The sequence below is a fragment of the Dermacentor andersoni genome, chromosome 6 (assembly GCF_023375885.2).
Source record: "Dermacentor andersoni chromosome 6, qqDerAnde1_hic_scaffold, whole genome shotgun sequence".
Classification (NCBI taxonomy): Eukaryota; Metazoa; Arthropoda; class Arachnida; order Ixodida; family Ixodidae; genus Dermacentor; species Dermacentor andersoni.
In genome coordinates this window covers 70,932,435-70,951,723 of record NC_092819.1, presented here as the reverse complement: position 1 = coordinate 70,951,723, position 19,289 = coordinate 70,932,435, and the positions used below count along the sequence as shown (strand labels likewise).

The 19,289-nt window shown below is 43.5% G+C and overlaps 1 protein-coding gene across 5 annotated transcripts in view; it reads left to right on the top strand.

Moving 5' to 3' along the window:
* LOC126522364 (uncharacterized) overlaps positions 1-19,289 on the top strand; it is an 81,426-nt gene that overhangs the window by 53,120 nt on the left and 9,017 nt on the right. For 4 of the 5 annotated variants that reach the window (XM_072288766.1, XM_055066381.2, XM_050171101.3 and 1 more), the window contains 4 exons: positions 3,089-3,184; positions 7,922-8,054; positions 14,077-14,312; positions 16,403-16,620. In XM_072288766.1, coding sequence (XP_072144867.1) covers positions 3,089-3,184; positions 7,922-8,054; positions 14,077-14,312; positions 16,403-16,620 — 683 coding nt within the window. The remainder of the gene's footprint in view (positions 1-3,088; positions 3,185-7,921; positions 8,055-14,076; positions 14,313-16,402; positions 16,621-19,289) is intronic. The other variant, XM_050171102.3, reaches the window with a different exon arrangement.

The following is a 19,289-nucleotide window of genomic DNA, read 5'->3' as shown; positions in this document are numbered from 1 at the left end:
TGCCGCTGGGCACCTATTAATTCAAATGGGCACAAGTGTACCCCAGCCTAGCTTTCGGCTTCCAGTGATACGCTTGGGAAAGGGGCTTATTCCCTAAATGCCTGTCGAAACCCTTGCCAACACAAAAAAGTGATGTTTGGGCCACTCCCATAGTGACGATTTCCAAGCGTTGAGGTCCTGTAATGGCCGAATACCATACTGGGAGCGTGCCTATTTTAACGGTAAGTACCCGGTGGCAGCACTTGCCTCCCACAGCGGATGCTCTTCAACAAGGCCTTCTGTGGTTGAACAGGAGGCACTCGGACAACTTGTAAACCTCTATTGGGCCCTCTTTCGAGATGTTGACCACCGCGAGAAGCCGAGCACCAGGCCAAGAAACATCTCTACCCATTAGAAAAGGCCGGTGGGTTTTTGGCAGCACCGGGATTTGAACTCTGTACCTCCCGCATATGAGGCGGATGCTCTACCGCTAGGCCACTGCTGTGAAGTGTGGTGCTGGCAGCTTAGGCTGTGTTGCACAAATTCATTTTGATGCTTTCGGTCTACACGCAAGCTTAACCTGTTCCATGTAGTAAGTGCACAAACGAACTTGGTAGGCACGCTCTCTGCTTTATTGGCCCTCAGTCTAGCCCATGGGTGCAATCTCGGACCTGATCAGTTGTGGGTGTTAACTTCCCACATCGGTTTGCCGCCCACTACCCTACCTGCCTTTGCTGTCAGGCCTTACCAGCCAAATGGCTCTCAGGTAGCTGAGAAACTACATCATGAGTAAGGGTATTGCGAACAACCTGAACGGTGCCTTCTTCACAGCCGCCATTTTTAACTGCATGGTGCATGCGGAACATGCACAAAAATAGAACAAGGCACCCAAGGTCAGCCATTCAAAACTTTCGTCGTCGTTATACATTGGTTCAGTAAAGGTGGTGGTGCCCTTGTATCGATTGTGAAATAATTTGGCAAGCAAACACAGACCGGTGTCTTTGACATCTGTTTGTTGTAAAACACTGGTCTTATTACTCTGGTCTTACTAAGCACCTTCATGACCGTGATTTTTTCATCCTGACCCGGCATGGATGTCGCATGGAATTATCCTATACCACTTGACTTACTGAATTTATACATGACGTTGCACTCGGCTTTAACAGTAGTACACAGATAGGTGCTATCTTTATTGATTTTTGAAAGGTGTTTGATGTAGTCCCGCATAACTTGCTTTTGCACAAACTGTCATTTGTTGGCCTCCCCGATTCACCTTTCGATTGGCTTAAAGGTTATTTGTATAAACGGCAGCAAAAGGTGGTTCTGAACGGTGCGATGTAGAGAACGGTTAATGTTTTATCAGGTGTGCCTCAAGGGTCTGTCCTTGGGCTGTTGCTGTTCCTCATACTTATCAATGATTTAAGTGAAGGCTGTGTTTCAAATATGACACTGTATGCGGATGATTGTGTTGTGTACCATCCAGTGTCATGTGCCAAACATACAAGTGTGTTGCAGTTTGATCTCGAAAAAATTTGTTCCTGTTGTCCCATATGGAAATGAGTGTGTGATAACACGTAGCAAAGTGTTATCATGTTAAATTTACGAACAAAAAGAAAAAGGTTCCTAGTACATACTCTGTAAATGGTTTAGTGCGATGCGTTGAAGAAGTCAAATACCTGGGCGTCACTTTAACTACGGCATTAGACCGGACATCCCACATTGACATAAGCTCTAAAGCATGCCGCCTATTGCACCTTTTCCAGAGGAACTTCAAGTATGCGCCCAAACCTTTGAAGGAAGCTTTGTATCTTACAAATATTAGGCCAGTGTTAGAATATGCTTGCGCAGCATGGGACCCCTTCACATGAGTTCTTGAAGATAAGTTAGAGCGTACTCAGAAAAGGGCTGCAAGATTCGTCACGGGCATCTGAGACTACAAAATTAGAGGTTCGCAAATCAGGGAAAATCTAGGGTGGAAGTTGCTGTCCACACGCAGAAAAATAATCAGGTTAAAGCTTTTAGACAACATTAACACCGGTAATACAGGAATCGGTAAGAACATATATTTAAAACCACCTCATTATCAGTCTAAGAGACGTGACAATTCCAAGAAAATAAGGGCCTACCAAAGTCGTAGTAATGTATTTAAGTTTTCATTCTTTCTGCGAACAATTGCAGAATGGAATTTTCTCCCGGATGAAGTAGCGTCTGCACCCACTTTTTCATCTGCCATAGAGAACTTTACATGAATCTGTTCTAGGCAATATTTCCAGTGTGCCGTTTTATGCATTGTGTAACAGATTTTATTATCGGATGTTAGTATTGGATGTGTTGTCTTTCTCTACCAATTATGATGATTGTATTTTTAATACCATAGCTGATATGATGCTGTTTTTTGCAAAGTTCAATCTTTGACCTTTATTTTTGTAATTGACCCCCTCACGATAATGCCCAACTCGGACGCTGTAGGTATTTGTAGTAAATAAGTAAATCAAGCAGGTGCGAAAATCAAGTCAGTGACTGTAAATGGATTGGTCTTTGGCTTGACTTGGCTCTGAGCACTTTCATGGTAATGTGATTTACTGAAACTGAAATTGATGATTGATAATACATGTCTTCCAAATTGTGTCCATTGATTTAGAATAATACATATACCTACTTCAAAAATTTTGCACTCTTCTAAAACTTCGAACACTGACCACTAATCTTTATTAGGAGCAAAACACAAAAGGAAATGCAACCTGCTTGTGGATATGCCATTATGTGACATCAAGAAATACATCGGCAAGCAACTATGTCTCGCAATCTAACAATGTGATAGAAAGTTCAGATACACAATTCTCATGTCCTCTGTTCTCTTCACCTTATGATAGTTTTCAGCTCTGATATCTTGCATTAATTTATTGCAATTATCCCAACTGTCTACCTTTTTGACATTCGAATACAATTTTTCTTGGAACATGTAGTACTATGCACCAGTATGGAACATTTAGTGGTGATAATAGCCATGTTGTGAGACATCCAAGGCAGTCTTTGTCCAAAGCTGTTCATGTCTTGTGATGAACTGCTTCCGATTAGTTGTATTCATTTATTTTGTTCTTTAATTCAGATGACTCCTCCCCAGAGCTTACTCCACCACGGGTGACCACAACTGATGCCAAAAAAAATGTCGCCATCCCCTTGCCAGACTCGCCAGCACACTACAGTGAGTATCCCAACTTGGCTGATGGTATGCAAGCAGACTGAGACCCTTAATGATATGTCAAAGAAGAGCTCTAATCTTATCCTGCCTTGGTTAGCAGTCATCTGTCCCATTTTAAGTCTATTATAACACAGCCCATAGCGCCTCAGTGGTGATCATTCCTTGCCCCCATGGCCATATTACGAAAGGGACACAATAGAAGAGATGCCAGCGTGCTAAATATGCAACTGAACACCATAGAAACCCTTAATCTAGAGCCTTCATCTTTAGCATCTCTATTAGTCCAGGCATTGGTTTGGGATGCTAAACCAGATTAACTATGATAAAGGTGGTGTTTCCAACCAAAAAGTATTTATTACATGTAGAATTCTATAGTCAACTCTTCTCCTTCCTTAGAAGTTAAGAGGCGTATGCAGAAAGAAGGAAGAGACGCGCCTCTGTTGCTAGGCCTCTGTAGCATGCGTTCGCAAAGCACTATGTGTCTTCTCCTCTAAAATAGATGTAGAAAAAATTAATCTGGCATTTTTTTTATTGAGTGCCGTCTCAGGTTTTCCGAACCCGTGCATCATGGCGTCTGCTGTGTGCCTTGTCTGCTTGCGTACTGTTTGGCTGCCGTGAAGGATATACAGAAATCTAAGAATTCCCAGATTTCTGAATATTAGTTCATAGTACTCTGAGGCATTGTTAACATGACACGGAAGCTGAGTAACGATTGTTATTCTGAAAAGTTCGGTATTCTGGAGTTGATAGTACAGAAATATTTTTAGATTGGAAGCCTAAGTCAGCTGGGGATTCCTGAAAAGTTCGTTAATTTGGTGCTCGTAGTAAAGAGGTTTCACTGTACTATAATGAACTTTAGGGCACTGCAACATATTGGTCATTGTTTTGACAGGTCATTATATTGAACACTCCAGGATTAACCATCCCATCCTTTAGCCCATCAGTTCATCAGTTGTCACCATAGGAACTAGTAGCCACAAAAATGTTGCTGTTGGCTCTCAGCCTGACATTGTTGCTATGTTCCATCAATTCTGCTGCCATTCACTACGGCGTGCAGAAAAGACATGCCGACGCCAAGAAAACCACCGACAAAGAGGAAGCTCCCTATTGCCTCCCCAAAGCACGACGTTTCTCTTTATTTGTTTTCACATTCCTTGCCATGAACACTGCAACTGTCTCGCTCGAGGCGGACACCTGAACTGCTTCAAAGCGCAAGCAAGTGTGACTGTGTGACATACCCACTAGCACGGAGGTTACATTGTTCCACACCCGTAGCTGGTACGGCCTCTGAAGGATAGGTGAACGAAAGTAGCATGCGTAGGAAGGGGGGAAAGGAGGAAGAGACATGCCTCCGTTGCTAGGCGACGCATATCTGGGCGGAGCACGTGCTCGCAAAACCTGATCCGTGGTTGCCTCCACAATGGAACAAAAGGTCCCCTACTGTGTTTTTCTCCTCCGGCACTGTTTTGGATTTTCCGAACCCATGTGCTGCGGCGTTCACTTTCTACGACTTGTCTGCTAGTCTACAGTTCCGGCTGTCATGAAGGATGCGCGGCAATCTAAGAATTGCCAGATTTCGGAATAAATATTTGTAGTATTGAGGCGTTAACACGACACGGAAACTGAATAACGATCATTATTCCAGAAAGTTTGGTATCCCGAACTTCGTAATACTGAAATATATTTGCATTCAAATTATAAGCAGTCGGAGGGTATTTCTGTAAAGTTCAGTTCATCACATTGAGATGAAGTTTAGTTGTGCTGGTCATGTGATGCATGTTGCAGACAACTAGGGGTCCATTAGTTACAGAATGGGTGCCACGAGGAAGGAAGTGCATTTGTGGATTACAGAGAATTAAGTTGCACAATAAGATTGGGAAATTCATTTCGATTATTCGGAGAGGCCTTTATCATGCAGGGGACATAAATATGGCTGATGGTAGAGCATCATATGCAGTACAATCTGGCATGAAGTAGGTTGTAGTTCTGTCATACCTGCCAACCCTCATGATATTTCAGTAATGTTTATGAATTACGGCTTGTTCTACGACTTTACTAATGTTGCGTCAATTTTTACAACAAATGAATTTGGTTCTCGGGAAAGTTGCGAAGTCGAAAGATGGGACGGGGTAAAATTGCAAAATGTGCATATCAAAAACTAAGCTCTGGCTGCGCCAAGTATTATCATCATCCTCTAGTGTCAATGCAAGAGGCCATATGCCAGAAGGGTACATGCTTCGAAGAGGTTTAAGATAGGTTCCTTGTGTAGGCTGAATCGGCAAGAGCAGTCATTGAAACACCCATTGTGATATTTCGTGCACTTAGTAAGTCTCTGCTGTTCCAAGTTTGCTTCTACTCGTGTGCTGCGTCTGAAAGTAAATCATAATAAATAAAATGTGAATGTACCCACAAAATGTGTGTGCTCAAGGCAAACATTTGTAAAACTCTTACTATACACTCCCCCTTATGTCCACGAGGATTCTTAAGAATTTCCAAGTACACGTGTTGGAGGTACGATTGCAAATATATAAATTATTCTGTAGAAAGCATTGTAGATAAAAAAAGGACTGTACCGCAAAATGCGCAAAGTGAGGCTTCTATTACCGCTACCTTTTGCATAGCTTCTACAGCATTGCCTGCCAATTAGAAACAGAGTATAGCCACATTATTTTTCTTTGCTCTGTACCTTTCGAACATCCAGGAAAATCATGCATTAAGTGCTGGGAATAGGGGTGCGAAATTCCCATAAATGTTAAACTGGAGCAAATTTTTTTTCGTATTCTTTCAGAAAGTTTCTGAAATTTTGAGAAAAAGTTTCGACTTCATTAAAAATAGTTTATATTTACTATTTCTGCAATGGAAAATGATTATCCCTAAATACATGCACTAATTACTCAAAGAATGCGAAGACAATGGAATGAACACCTTGTCTTCTACAAAAGATGGCTAATCTGATAACTGAGAAAAAGGTCACTCTGTCAATCACTCTCACCGGACACACTCACGTTAAAATCAGTTGCGGCTGCTTCCCCATTCAGATTTGATTGCACATGGATGAGCTTTCGAACATGTTTACTTGTGAGTCTGTTGCAAAACTCGTTATGAACATTTCAAAACAAAAACCAGTTTTGTTCACAGCTGGCAAATGGCGAAGGTACTGTGAAACCTTGTTAAACCATTGTTGGCCGGAGCTCGGAAAAAGTACGTACTAAACGGTCGTACTGTTTAACCGAATTAGCATGAGAGAGTGCGATGAAAGGGGAAAAAATCATGCAGTATTTATTCACTTTGTGCAACAAAAGTGTTATTTTCGTTTGGTGCCACAGCAGCCTCACTGCGATGACGGCGGCCTCAAACTAACAGAAGCTGCAAGCGACCTTTTCAGCCAGCCCCCTCTTCTCGGCCATTCTCGGTTAACGCTCGCATGGCAGATTCCTCGTTGGCGTTACGTATTCTCCGTGCAAGCGTGCAGTAGTGCTGCAGAAGTCCCAGGGTGCCTTTTTCATTGTCGGGTGCCGGAGTTCAGAATACTTTTCGTTTGGAATAGTTACGTTATCGCGCCTTGTTCTCGTCGCGACGATTGCATTCATGAGGCTGACGTAACGCACGCGCAGCTTCTGCCACTGTCGGGCCTGAATCACCCGTGCTGTCGCTTTCCGTGTTGTCCACATCACTGTCGCTAGTTGACACTTCGGCAACAACAGAAGCAACGATGGCGAAAAGTCGAACCTCGTAGCCGACATCTCTTCGCCCTCACAGCAGCGCTGCCGAGCAACTCCTTCACATTCCAAATGCCACACACTGTAGTCAACAGCAGATCCCTGTCGCGTGCCAGCGCCGACTTCTTCGTGTCACGTTCAATAGCACGGATGATGTCAAATTTTTCTTCTATGCTGAGCACCCGGCATCTTTTTTGTCTGAGCTTCGGCATGACGCGAGTCCTCGCTTGCACAACGTCACAATGCTCCATAGAATAAAGAACTAGCTTTGACGCTCTCTGGCACGGCGTCGAAATGATGTTGATGTTGATATGGTTTCACGCGCAAACGCACAGGGCGTATGGAGGCCGTTGTTCCGATCTCTGAGGCTTGTTGTTCTGGCGGGCCTCCCGATGGAGACGATGCACCGCCGTGTTTGCGCGACGAAAAGTGGAAACGCCACGTTTTAACCGATGCATACGCAATAAGTTAGTACGGTTTATGCGGATACAAAACACATTATGTTCAATGGCCGCTGAGTCAGGGATTCGACTTTACTACTTTTAAAACGAAACTACTGTTTAAGCGGGTACCGTTTAACGAGGTTTTACTGTATCTGCATCAGCCTAGAAGCTATAGGTGTCAGTTGTTGATCAGTGCAAAGGCCTCACCATCAGGTTTGTTTCACATGCCTCACAGAGTCCCAGACGTCAGTCCCGGACCAAAACCCAGAGGGTGTCCTGTATTCCGCCATCTTTGAAAGCTACACTGAGTCTTCAAAATGAAACTGAAACATATAATGAAGACACTTGAAAACTCTGCTGCTGTTTTCTTGTCGTCATTGCTTCTAGAATCGTATGCTGCACAGCAAAGATTGGCCAGTATAAAGTGCATGGTTAAATTGTAATGATTCTTTTTCCTCTTTCTCTGTGCTGAAAAATACTAGGTTTTCTACCCAATCTTTCAGTTTATCCTAGCCCTTACATCACTTGCTGTAAAACAGAATACATGTTCACTTGGTAATGCATATCTGGCGTTGCAGCAGATGCACCCGAACCATGTTGCAGTGCTGACAACTTCATCCTTCCCTCTTCTGTGACCCTGAGGAAGCGGCGAGCAACTAAGTACATTTCTCCTCTTGCCGTCTCAGAATACTCGCCGAAATGTCCAACAGAGTAAGTCGAAATGCTACATTTTTGTGCATGCAAGATGGGCAGCACTGCTGAATTAGTCTAAGTGGGTAGAATGTGTTCCTGAAATAGCAGAGGAAGCAGTGAAGGGCTGGGAAAAGATGACTTGAATAAAAGGTAGCAGTGCCATTTCTAAACTACTGAAGCCATACAGTTACACCTCAGTTTCACAAAGTTAAGTGGATTATAGTTTAATTAAATGAAAAACTTCGTTAAAATGAAAACTCTTGACATTTGCAACTTGTGTAATGTTTGTTCAAGAGAGATGTCGTTTTTGCCTCTGTGGACTAATTGCAGTCAAAAGCTGAGAAAACGATTTGTTTCATTTCCTCTGACAGATAAACCGGCATTATCTGGTAGAGACAACGCAGAGTGTGCAATCCCAACAACCTGCAACAGGCTGTACAGTCAACACCCGATTTTTTTGGACTCGCTAGGGGCTGCGAAAACGTCCGAAAAATGGGCAGTCCGGAAAAGCGGTCGTTCACTGTATTGTAAAAGGAAAATGGCCCTCCTCTAGCCGCAATGGCAGTGCACTTTTATTGTATAAATATTGGAGTAACTTTCATAGCATTTTGAACAGAACAGGCTTCCTTTGAAGTTTTTCTTTTCCCATACTTTTCCTGAACTGAAATTGGGATATGAAGAGTTTACAGTTCAGACATTTTCAGTGTATTAAGCTCTATGAATCACACGCAAGTCGGGGCCTCTCGGTAAGCGCTGAAAAACTTTTCCCTTCTTTATTTTTACGCACAAGTGTTAAATGCTGTTCAAATTCAGCGAAAATATATCGTGTACCTAGGCATGCTCAAGACCGCGTGCATGCGGGAGATGCTGGAAACAAGAGGTTAGGGTAACCGAGAATTGAAACTATGTCGTGCAACCTATGACTATCGGCAAAATCCGCAACAGGCGGACAAATTAGCGGGTCTCTGAGGCATGTAGAGCCCTCTGGGCTGTACTTATCGCCGACAAGGTAGCCTTGCTGCCTGCGGGATTATCTTACTGAGGTATGCCGAATGCTCAGTTGCGGTTGTCAGAAGTTCAAACCCCCCCTCCCCGGTTTTTTCATTTCTTCTTTTTTTTTCTTTTACATTCTCCAACGCTCTACATCTGCAGGCTTGGAGTGACACCTGACACCGGCGAAAAATGCCGAGAGCAAGTGGGGCTATACTAATCCAAGTATAACCAAATTAGGAAGGCCCACTAAGCATCAACAAGGACACTCGCTCACTAGAACAGGAATTGGCCTCCCTGGTGCAGTATTCAGCCACTACCTCCCTTGCGATTCCTATAATTAACCCACGGCCCTCAGTCCCCTGCAGCTGCGGAGCATCTGATCAAGGCGGCGGTCGGATCTTTAATGCAGCAGAGCGTGCCAAGAATCTGGGTTTGGACAGGCCGCCAATGGAAACTGACCCTTGCAACGTTTAACACCCAAACCCTCTCGAGTGAGGCTAGCTTAGCAGGATTCTTCGAAGAACTGTCAGACATTGTTTGGGATATTATTGGCCTTAATGAGATTAAAACTGGTGAGGCTTACACATTGCTGAATAACGGCCATGTCCTCTGCTATAGAGGTCTCCCGGATAAGAAGCAATACGGGGTAGGATTCCTAATCCATAAGGACACAGCGGGCAACATTGATGAATTCTACAGCATCAGTGAGAGGGTAGCAGTAGTCGTAATCACTCAATAAGAGGTATAGATTAAAGGTAGTACAAACCTACGCTCCAACATCCAGTCACGACGATGAGGAAGTAGATCAGTTTTATGAAGATGTTGAATTAGCGATGAGAAAAGTGCAAACGCAGTATACAATAGTAATGGGGGACTTCAATGCAAAAGTGGGGGAAAAGCAGGTGGGTGAACAGGCAATTGGCAACTATGGTGTCGATTCTAAATGTGCTAGGAGAGAGATGCTGGTAGAATTCGCAGAAAGGAATAAGCTGAGAATAATGAACACCTTTTTCAGGAAACGTAGCAACAGAAAATGGACCTGAAACAGCCCTAATGGTGAAACAAGAAATGAAATTGATTTCATACTTTCTACTGATCCTCGCACAGTGCAGGATGTAGAAGTGATAGGTAGGGTAAAGTGTAGTGAACATAGGTTAGTGAGGGCTAGGAGTAATCTAAATTTGTAGAGAGAAAGAGCAAGACTGATCGAGAGGAAACAGGTCAACCTAGAGGGTAGAAAGGGTAAAAGACAAATTCAGGCTGGTACTTGCAAACAAATATGCAGCGTTAGTACAAAGAGATGATGATGACATAGAGGTAATGAATGAAATGGTAACGAGGCTGGCTTCAGAGGTAGCAATTAAAGTGGGAGACAAGGCACCAAGGCAACCAGTAGGCAAGCTCTCCCAAGTAACAAAGGACCGAATAAAGAAACGACAAAGAATGAAAGTGTCCAACTTAAGAGATAAGGCAGAATTCGCGGAACTGTCAAAATTGATCAACAAGGCGAAAATAAGTGATATTAGAAATTATAATGCAATAGACTGAAGAAGCTGTTAGAAATGGACGCAGCCTGAAATCAGCAAAAAGGAAGGTTGGCATAGGACAAACCAAGATGATAAGCAAGATGAAAGATAAGCAGGGTAATATCATCGGCAATTTCGAAGGTATAATAAAAGCAGCGGAAGAATTCTTTACTGACACATACAGTACGCAGAGGACTCAGGATAACTCCATTCGAAACAATAATGAACAGTACACAGAAACTCGTCCTATAACTAGAGATGAGGCCAGAAGGGCCTTGCAAGGCATGAAACTAGGAAAAGCGGCAGGAGAGGATGGAATAACAGTTGATTTAATCAAAGATGGAGGAGACGTAATTCTAGGAAAACTGGCAGCTTTCTATACGAAGGGTCTATCGACTGCAAGGGTCCCAGAAAACTGGAAGAATGCAAACATACCAATCCACAAAAAGGCCAACGTTAAAGAGCTGAAAAATTATAAGCCCATTAGCTTACTCCCAGTATTATATAAAATACTTAGCAAAATAATCTCCAATAGAATAAGGGCAACATTGGACTTTAGTCAACCAAGGGAGCAGGATGGCATCAGGAAAGGCTACTCTACAATGGATCACATCCATGTCATTAATAAGGTTATCAAGAAATCCAGAGTACAATAAGGCTCTCTATATGGCTTTCATAGATTACGAAAAAGCATTTCATTCAGTAGGGATACCAGCAGTCAGAGGCATTGCGTAATCAACTAGTACAGACCTCTTACGTAAATACCGTGGAATATATCTACAGAGATTCCACGGCCACCTTAATTCTACACAAGAAAAGCAAGAAGATACCTATAAAGAAATGGGTCAGACAAGGAGACACAATCTCTCCAATGCTATTCACTGCGTGCTTGGAAGAAGTATTCAAGCTACTAAATGGGAAGGTTTAGGAGTAAGGATCGAAAAGGAACACAAAAGTTGGAGAGGGAGGCAGTAGAGGGAGAGGGGGACTAGGGCGGGCATGGAGGAAGGAAAAATTGAGAGTATTCACAAGGATTCACATCAGGTAGTAATGGCCCAATGTGGGGTTGCCACATCAGAGCACGCGGTAGGTTTTAGTGCTCCAGCTCTGCAGGGCAGCAGTACAGGTGAATGGGTGTGCATCGATTTAAAACTCCTGTGAACCAAACACTATGGGCCAATACGCGGTCTCTCAGGGATCACATGTTAGCTCTATACTGCAAGTTAAAAAGCAAGGGAAATGGCTTGACGGTGAGTTTGCTTGCCAAGATTGCTGCCTCATGTAATGCTATCTCCTAGTCTTCTGCCTCCATGGGGGTGGCCTCTTTTCGGCTCCTCCAGCCCCGGGCAGCGAGTGCAACATGTGGGTAAAGTGCGGAAGCAATTTGCCGGCTCTGCAGGGCTCGGAAAAACAGTTGCTCATCGCAACCATGCCGTCGCTGCTCGTGCTCCGCACTCTATAGTACGATTTCAAAATTCTTGCACTGCTTTTGTTACTGTCTAGAAAACGATTAATTGAACTAGTTTAATTGATTAAATCGATTAAATGACTGGTAGACATCAATGACAATCATATTGTGGCATACTTTTAGTCGAATAATTGATTAATCGTACCATCCACAGGTGTCCCTTCGTATTACATGAATACAGAATTTTCTGCTGCTTGCAATTATGATAAGCTTTGCGAGCCAACTGAACCACCACAGTATTACTTGATACTGAAACTACCATACTGAGAACATGGGTAACGAGAAGTCTGGTGAAAACGGAACTTTTTGGCGACCCATGGCCCCCTCAAGGGTAGTGTCAATGAGTTCTCTTTTCAGGGCTAAAATAGAAGTAGACAAATAGTGTTCATTTTACAGTACAGCGTAATTTATGTGGGTGAGTATTGACAATTTATAATCAGGCAGTATGATGTCATCGGGCCAGTACCTGATGTCCCTTGTTGAATTGCAAATTGTGCCCTATCGACCCTTTTTGCGGCGATCCCTTGGGCGGCTGGCCATGTTTGTGGTGATGCGTCCATTGCCTGCCTCAACTGCCTCCGGTGCCTCCCCATTTACAGTGGGTGTGTATGACACCAGTACGGCTCAGCACACCTCTGTTTCAGGAAATATCATAGACAGTGACTGGGTGGACGACGTAAAACTTTGGCCACAGCTTCAGAGAACATGTAAATGTGCTTTGGAGGCTGATTACACTATGTCCAAACGGCACGAGCAGCGTATATGGTGCTTGATTTAAAAGCGAGGCTAACTATGTATTCCAAGCTATCCAAACTTTTCCCTCATGAATGGAATCGGGATTAGTGTTTGGCTCTTTGTTCTTTATTTGACAAATATTTTGAAGGAGCAGCTTGCCATATTTCTAACTTGGTAAGTTTTCTTGGTGCAGTCACTGTCTGATTATTTCTGCCTAGTCGCTTGCGGGTGTGCTCAGCTCTGATAGATTTGTTCATGCTGCGTGCAAGGCTTGAAACATAGCCGTTTTGTACGCAGTAATACCTTGTAGCAAAAATGTTATTGCTAGTAACTCGCTTACACTTGTGGACCATCACGAAACATCCAGCTTCAACCATTCGTGCGGTATTGGTGTAGCCCATCATTTATTGACACGTCGGTGACCGTGAGCGTAAGATTCTGTGCCAGTTGGGGTAGAAACATTTAGATACTGTGTGAAACATCTATGACAGGAAGCGGTGCTACTCCCTTTGTCATTAAGAAGCGGTACTCACTATTGCTGACGTTCCAGGGCTGAAACACTTTGAAGGTTGGAAATACAACACTGGTGGATGAGCAAATTTCTGTATCCTCGAAGAAAGCCATACATCTCAAAGTACTGCAACACATACGGACAGTTGCAGCAACCGTCCGCGAACTTGGCTACACAGATTCATTCCATTCCTTAATATTCCAGTCACTATTTTTGCAGCCAACTACTACACGTCTTCAATCCACACGATTCAATGCAGCATAATTGGAGCACAGGGTGTGAGCGAAAACTCTGTTCCATTTCTGACAGCTGATCGCACTGAAGCAGATAGAAGCAGTAATGGTTTCGTTGTCGTGTGCTGTTGCTGAGGCGACATGCAGCGTGCTGCCGGAAGCGCCTTCTCATTTTTCTAGAACAAACTGCTCGGTGAAAAGGGTGAATATTTGCTTCACTTTCTCATTTATTGAAGCTCTGTTCTCGGTAACATTGACGCCTTGGAAGTTTTTGAGCATTAAACCTTCAGTTCAGCTTAACATATTTGGGTTATGTATGACAAAGGCTGTACAAGGGTGCCATTACATTCTGATCATGACCGTGGTGTGCTTCTTGTCCCACTGGCAATGCACCATGAATACTGCTTTCTGTCTGCACAAGCTGCATTGAGACACTATATTTTTGTAGGGTGTTAGGAGAGATACAGCAGAAATGTTTGTCTGAAGAGATTCTCGTGAATTAAATTGTAATCTGACTACAGTGCAAACTCGCCGTAGTGGTGCCCAGGTCAACGCTGCAGTGTCTGCATTGCAGGCGTGTGGAACTAAGCCCCGAGCAGGCCACACAGGATGAGCTGGAAGAGCCTAAGCTGGAAGAGTCGAAGGGCCCCGGGAACAATGCATCTTGCAGTGGCCAAGCACTGACCATACCGAAGTTTCTGAGCCCAGACATCTCAGCTTATCGACGTCTCATTCGGGAGGAGATCGCCAAATGCTACGATGTGTACATGGGATCACCATCCCCGTCGATTGACTCTCCCGCAAGCACAGGTGAGCATGCAAGACGCCATCAACTGTGTTTGACATTTAGTATGTTAAAGACGATGAGTCTTAGCATTAAGCAAATGCAGAATGACAGTAAGTGTCATCATTTTGATGTGCTTTTGTTCCACATTCTGAGGGGTGTCTTGTGCCGAAATTATATAATGCCCAGAAAACTTGATATTGACATGCCTACTTGTTTATCTTCATCAGGCGACTATGTTTCACCGCCTAACACATGTTTTCGCACAGCGCAGTACATGCCTGCATGCATCGGAAGTTTCTGGAATGTTATCGATAGTTCCATCCACTGTCTGTCAGCGAACCTTGTGTAATCTGATTGCATGTGTGTGCAAAGCGAATAGTGTAGAACTTTGTGGAAGGCACACGGGTCCTAGCGATTACTCTGGAACATTCGACGATTGATGTATGAAAGCAGACGCGCTTGACCCGCTCATCAGATTTTCGACGATTGCCGACTGCGTTCACCGCTGTCGCTGTTCTTTAAGCGTAGCCTGTTTTTGTGGGCACAGGTTCGCCCAATAAAGGTTAATTTCATGTTTTGCAGTATTGCTACTGTGTTCTTTATACGCCACTACCATGTAACAGTATCCTCGAGCGTCATGCATGTGGGCACATAACGAACACAGTGGTTTAACATGCTTATAAAGTCGATTTCCATTAACTTGACCCTGATGGGACCGATAAAATTAGCTGAATTATCCATTGAGTCGAATTAAACAAGACATCTGAGCATTACTGGCTCTTCCATGAAGTATTGATACTCCCCGGTAGCACCACCTTTTCAGAGTTGCACTGTTGCACCCCCCCCCCTACCCCCTTGGGATTCTGAAATGAAAAAAATGTGTGTTCTTACAATGATGTAAATACGGTATGTTTACATTGTGCGTGCCTTCCACAATACGTAAATGTACAGTTAAAACTCAATATAATGTGCCTTGATTTAACTAAATTTGCGATGTAACAAACTATTTTCATTTCGTCATCTTAGTTCCATTAAATATGCAGGTCACGCTCCATATGGAAGTAACCTGCGGCAAGTGCAAAAATTAAGCCGTGACGAGTGCCTTGACACACATTATGTTCCCGTGTGTTTAGTGTTGGCAATCACTTAATCTCAAGTTTTCAAGCCACAGTGCGAAGTGTTCGCTCGTGTTGTGACAGCGAGTTCGTGGTCGTCAAGGGAGATCTATACATGTTTGCCTGAGGGTGCCAGTCAACGATAAAACTACAAACCTTACTTCATATAGTTGTCGCTTTGCTATCATCACTATAAGTGCTCCGCCTTTCTGGTGAAACACTTTTTGTTTTTGCTGAAGACGAATATCTCCTTACACATTTTTGTTAGTGCCATCCAGTCACTGCTGAGGGCACTAAGTGTGATCAGCGAAGGCGCGCAAGATTCGTGGTGTCATGTGACGCAACACTTCTAAATATCTGATGCCTTGAGCCATACTGATGCATTGCACTGGCACAATCCGCACCGCACGCGCTGGCATTCATAACCACACTATTGTGGCCCAACCTTCTTGCAATTTGTAAGCGCTTATTGACAAAATATCGACCACGAATGCTCTGTATATTTCAAGTTTTTACTGCAGAAGCTTTAACACCTGAAGTTAATGAAATACGCAATTAAAGTTTTTCGCTGCACTTGTAACTTCGTTACATCGAACTTTGACTTTATGCGGAAAATGTGATTTCGTGTTCAGTCATATTGTGTAGAGTATCCCAACTACTGTTGTTTTTCTATGCATTATACAGTATGTGTTGACACAGTGGTTTCTGGTTTCACTATTCCGAAGTGTGCTGTTCTTCAATTGTCCTGCAGTGCATGTGGCTGCCACCTTGGGTGCTACGTGTCTTGTCAGGTATATTGATAGCCTTTAGCCTTACACCTGAGAATTTATATTGGTCTCAAAAGACAAATGACTAAGTATATTTCATTGTCCAATGTGGCGGCAATGCCAACATTGCAAGTGCAGTGTGACAGTTTCTAGGAAGAACCATTGCTGTGAAGTTAAATTGGTCGTGGCACTTCTCTCAGGGGCTGCTTTCTTTGTTTTCTGCTTTCGCAGCGTCAGCGGCATCACTTGAAAACAATGTTGCCTCTTCACCAACTGCCGCAACTCCTTCCGCGTCTTCTTCGTCGACGCTGGCCGCTGCATTTGCAGGGTTGTTTCCACAGCCGACGCCCAGTTCAATCTCCAGGCCGATGCCGCATGTACAGCGCCGCCTCAGCACAGTCTTGGAGTGCACTGAAACAAGCGTCAAAGGAAGCTTGACAACTGCGCTTGTGAGCTGGCATTGTAGATTCTTTTGACTCTTGATGTGCCTGGGAGCCAATCCGTGGCCCACACTACAAAAACAAACTATATATACTTTGTTACACCTTGTGACCGGCAGCTTACTGCTATTTCTGAAGTGTACAATTATTGAATTCTTCAGGTACTTATGTAACATATGGGGCAGAAAATTGGAACTTAAGAAGCTTCAATAAGAGGAAGGTTTAGCTCAGGTGCTCCTATCTAAATACATCTTAAAGATTTCATTTTTCTCGGCGACCACTGCACCAAACTTGACGAGGTTTGCTGCATTTAAAAGAAACACTTAAAATGTAGTGGCTGTTGGTTTCGAATTTTTTATTTAGGTTGTCAATTTTTTACTAAGAATTGGCAACAATTACAAATTTTCAGAAAACGAAACTATGAAGTTTACAACTTCGTAACTCTACAATGAAAAATGATATCACAATTCTGTGAATTGCGTCTCGTAGTATATTTAAAGTGGAAAAAATTGATATGTTACACATGAATATCAAAAAATTTAGTGATGTGTAAATACAGCTTTTGCAAGACCCTTGTATCCAACGTAACAATATCACGTAAAATATAAATTGACATATCGAATTTGTCCGCTTTGAATGATCTAATGGATGCCGTTTACAGAACCTCATTATCTGTTCTTGACTGAGAGCTATTAATTTCTAAACTTTGTTATATTTTTCAAACCTTCGGATTTTAGAAAATATTCTAAAGAAAATTCATGCCCTAAATCAATATTCCGCTCCCAACAGTCACTAGAATTTAACTTTCCCTCTCAAGCGCAACAAATTTCATTAAAATCGGTCCAGCGGTTATATCGGGAAAACGTTCTTGCGTTCCACATCTATTTGAATAGGCTGCGTCGGAGTTGGCCCGGGGCTAAAGCTTCCTCTTAAGGATGGCACACTGGTCCGCAGAACTGAATTGTTAGACATAACATTAAGAGACAGGAAGACAGCAGTGTGGTCTAGGGAACAAAGAGGGAGTAGGCAATATTCTAGGTGACATTAAGAGTCACCTAGAATATTGTCACCTGAAGCACAGTGCCAGTGTGTCGTGTCTGTCTTTTTGTGGTTCGTCTTAGGTGTTTGCGCTGTAACGTTAAGTTCAGAATTATGTACCAACTAGGCCCAAATGAAGTTTTACTGACATTAAGAGGGAGAAATGAAACAGAGCAGGTCATGTAATGCATCAGGCAGATAACTTGTGGCCTATTACTTGTGTAAGTGCTGCCAAGGGAAGTGAAGTGCAGAGGAGGATGTTGGAAAATCAGGTGGTCTGATGAAATGAGGAAACTTGCAGGCATAACTTGGAATCAGATACTGCAAGATAGGGGTAAAATTCGAGGTCGCTGGTAGAGGCCTTCTTCCTGCTGCGGATGTAAAAATAGGCTGATGATGATGACTTTATTACACAAACTTCGTAGCTCATACGTGGAGGTTGCGCAAATCTTGCACCTTCATGATAGTAGTGGCAAAGTGCTAACCATAGTGGTGCAAGCATACTTCTTTTAACCTTATAGCATCTTTACTAAGAGCCTTATGTGTTCAGTAGTAGTACCGGCAATACTGACATAGAAGTAAGGCCAGAGGGACACAATCAGGCATCCTCAACACATCTGGACAAATTTTCATAAAAGTCTTGTTTGCTTCACGTTGTGAAAAATACTTGTACTACAGCGAACTGGATGAACTCGCCAACTGTATGCATTTGAATATCAGTACAATGACATCCCAATAATGTGAAATCTCTTAATTCCAATTGACGGATAACTTGAACCGCTCTGGTCGTCCCTGCAAGTCCTATGTACTTGAATAGAGAAAAACTCCCATGAATGACTCCAAAAACCATGCAACAGTTAGTTTTAATAAATTCTTGCCCCCATTCACCGCTTTTCGGACAAAACCGAGACAAAGGTGAAGGTTCTATGTGTCGCTAGCTGCCGTAGTGTGACATGCCAGAAAAATTACTAGGAAAGAAGCACAGAAAGCCAAGACCAAACTGGACCAAGCAAAGCGTTGTGCACCCTTTCTTTTCCATCCGGCTTAGAGGGCCCACTCCCCAGGCACCATAGCAAATTTTGGTTATACAGCGGAAGTTGTTACGTTTCCTCTAGGGAGCGTCTTGGCGCATCAATATTTAAAATCGGCTCATTAATAGCAGAAATAGAAATATTTCAGTGCCACGAATCCAATTTTAGCAGCCGGGCTCCACTGCCAAGCAAGGCACTTTCTCCACTCACCCCATCTAGCCTACGCAAGCGAAATTCCTTCCCTGCGTTCTCCCATACTGCACCTCGAGGATCGTGTGACGTATACGTCACAGGCCCCGCCTTCATTTTTTTGCTCCTTGCTTTTTTTTCGGCGCTGCGCACTTCCGCTGACGGCGTCTCGCGCAAGCTGTTGTCTCGTTCGTGCAGCGCAAGATTTTGTGCGCTGTGCACAAGGAAACATGACTAGCGGTATAATTCAACGTTACACCAATACTGAGGCAGAACAAGTGGATCGCAGAGCATGATCACGTGCTTCAACACGGTAGAAAATGGCATAGTTTCGGTACCTGCATACGTGACCGCACGACCATGGGAACAAGCAGACGAAGCGGAAGTACATCTCTTTTGCTTCGGTGCTAAGTAAAACAA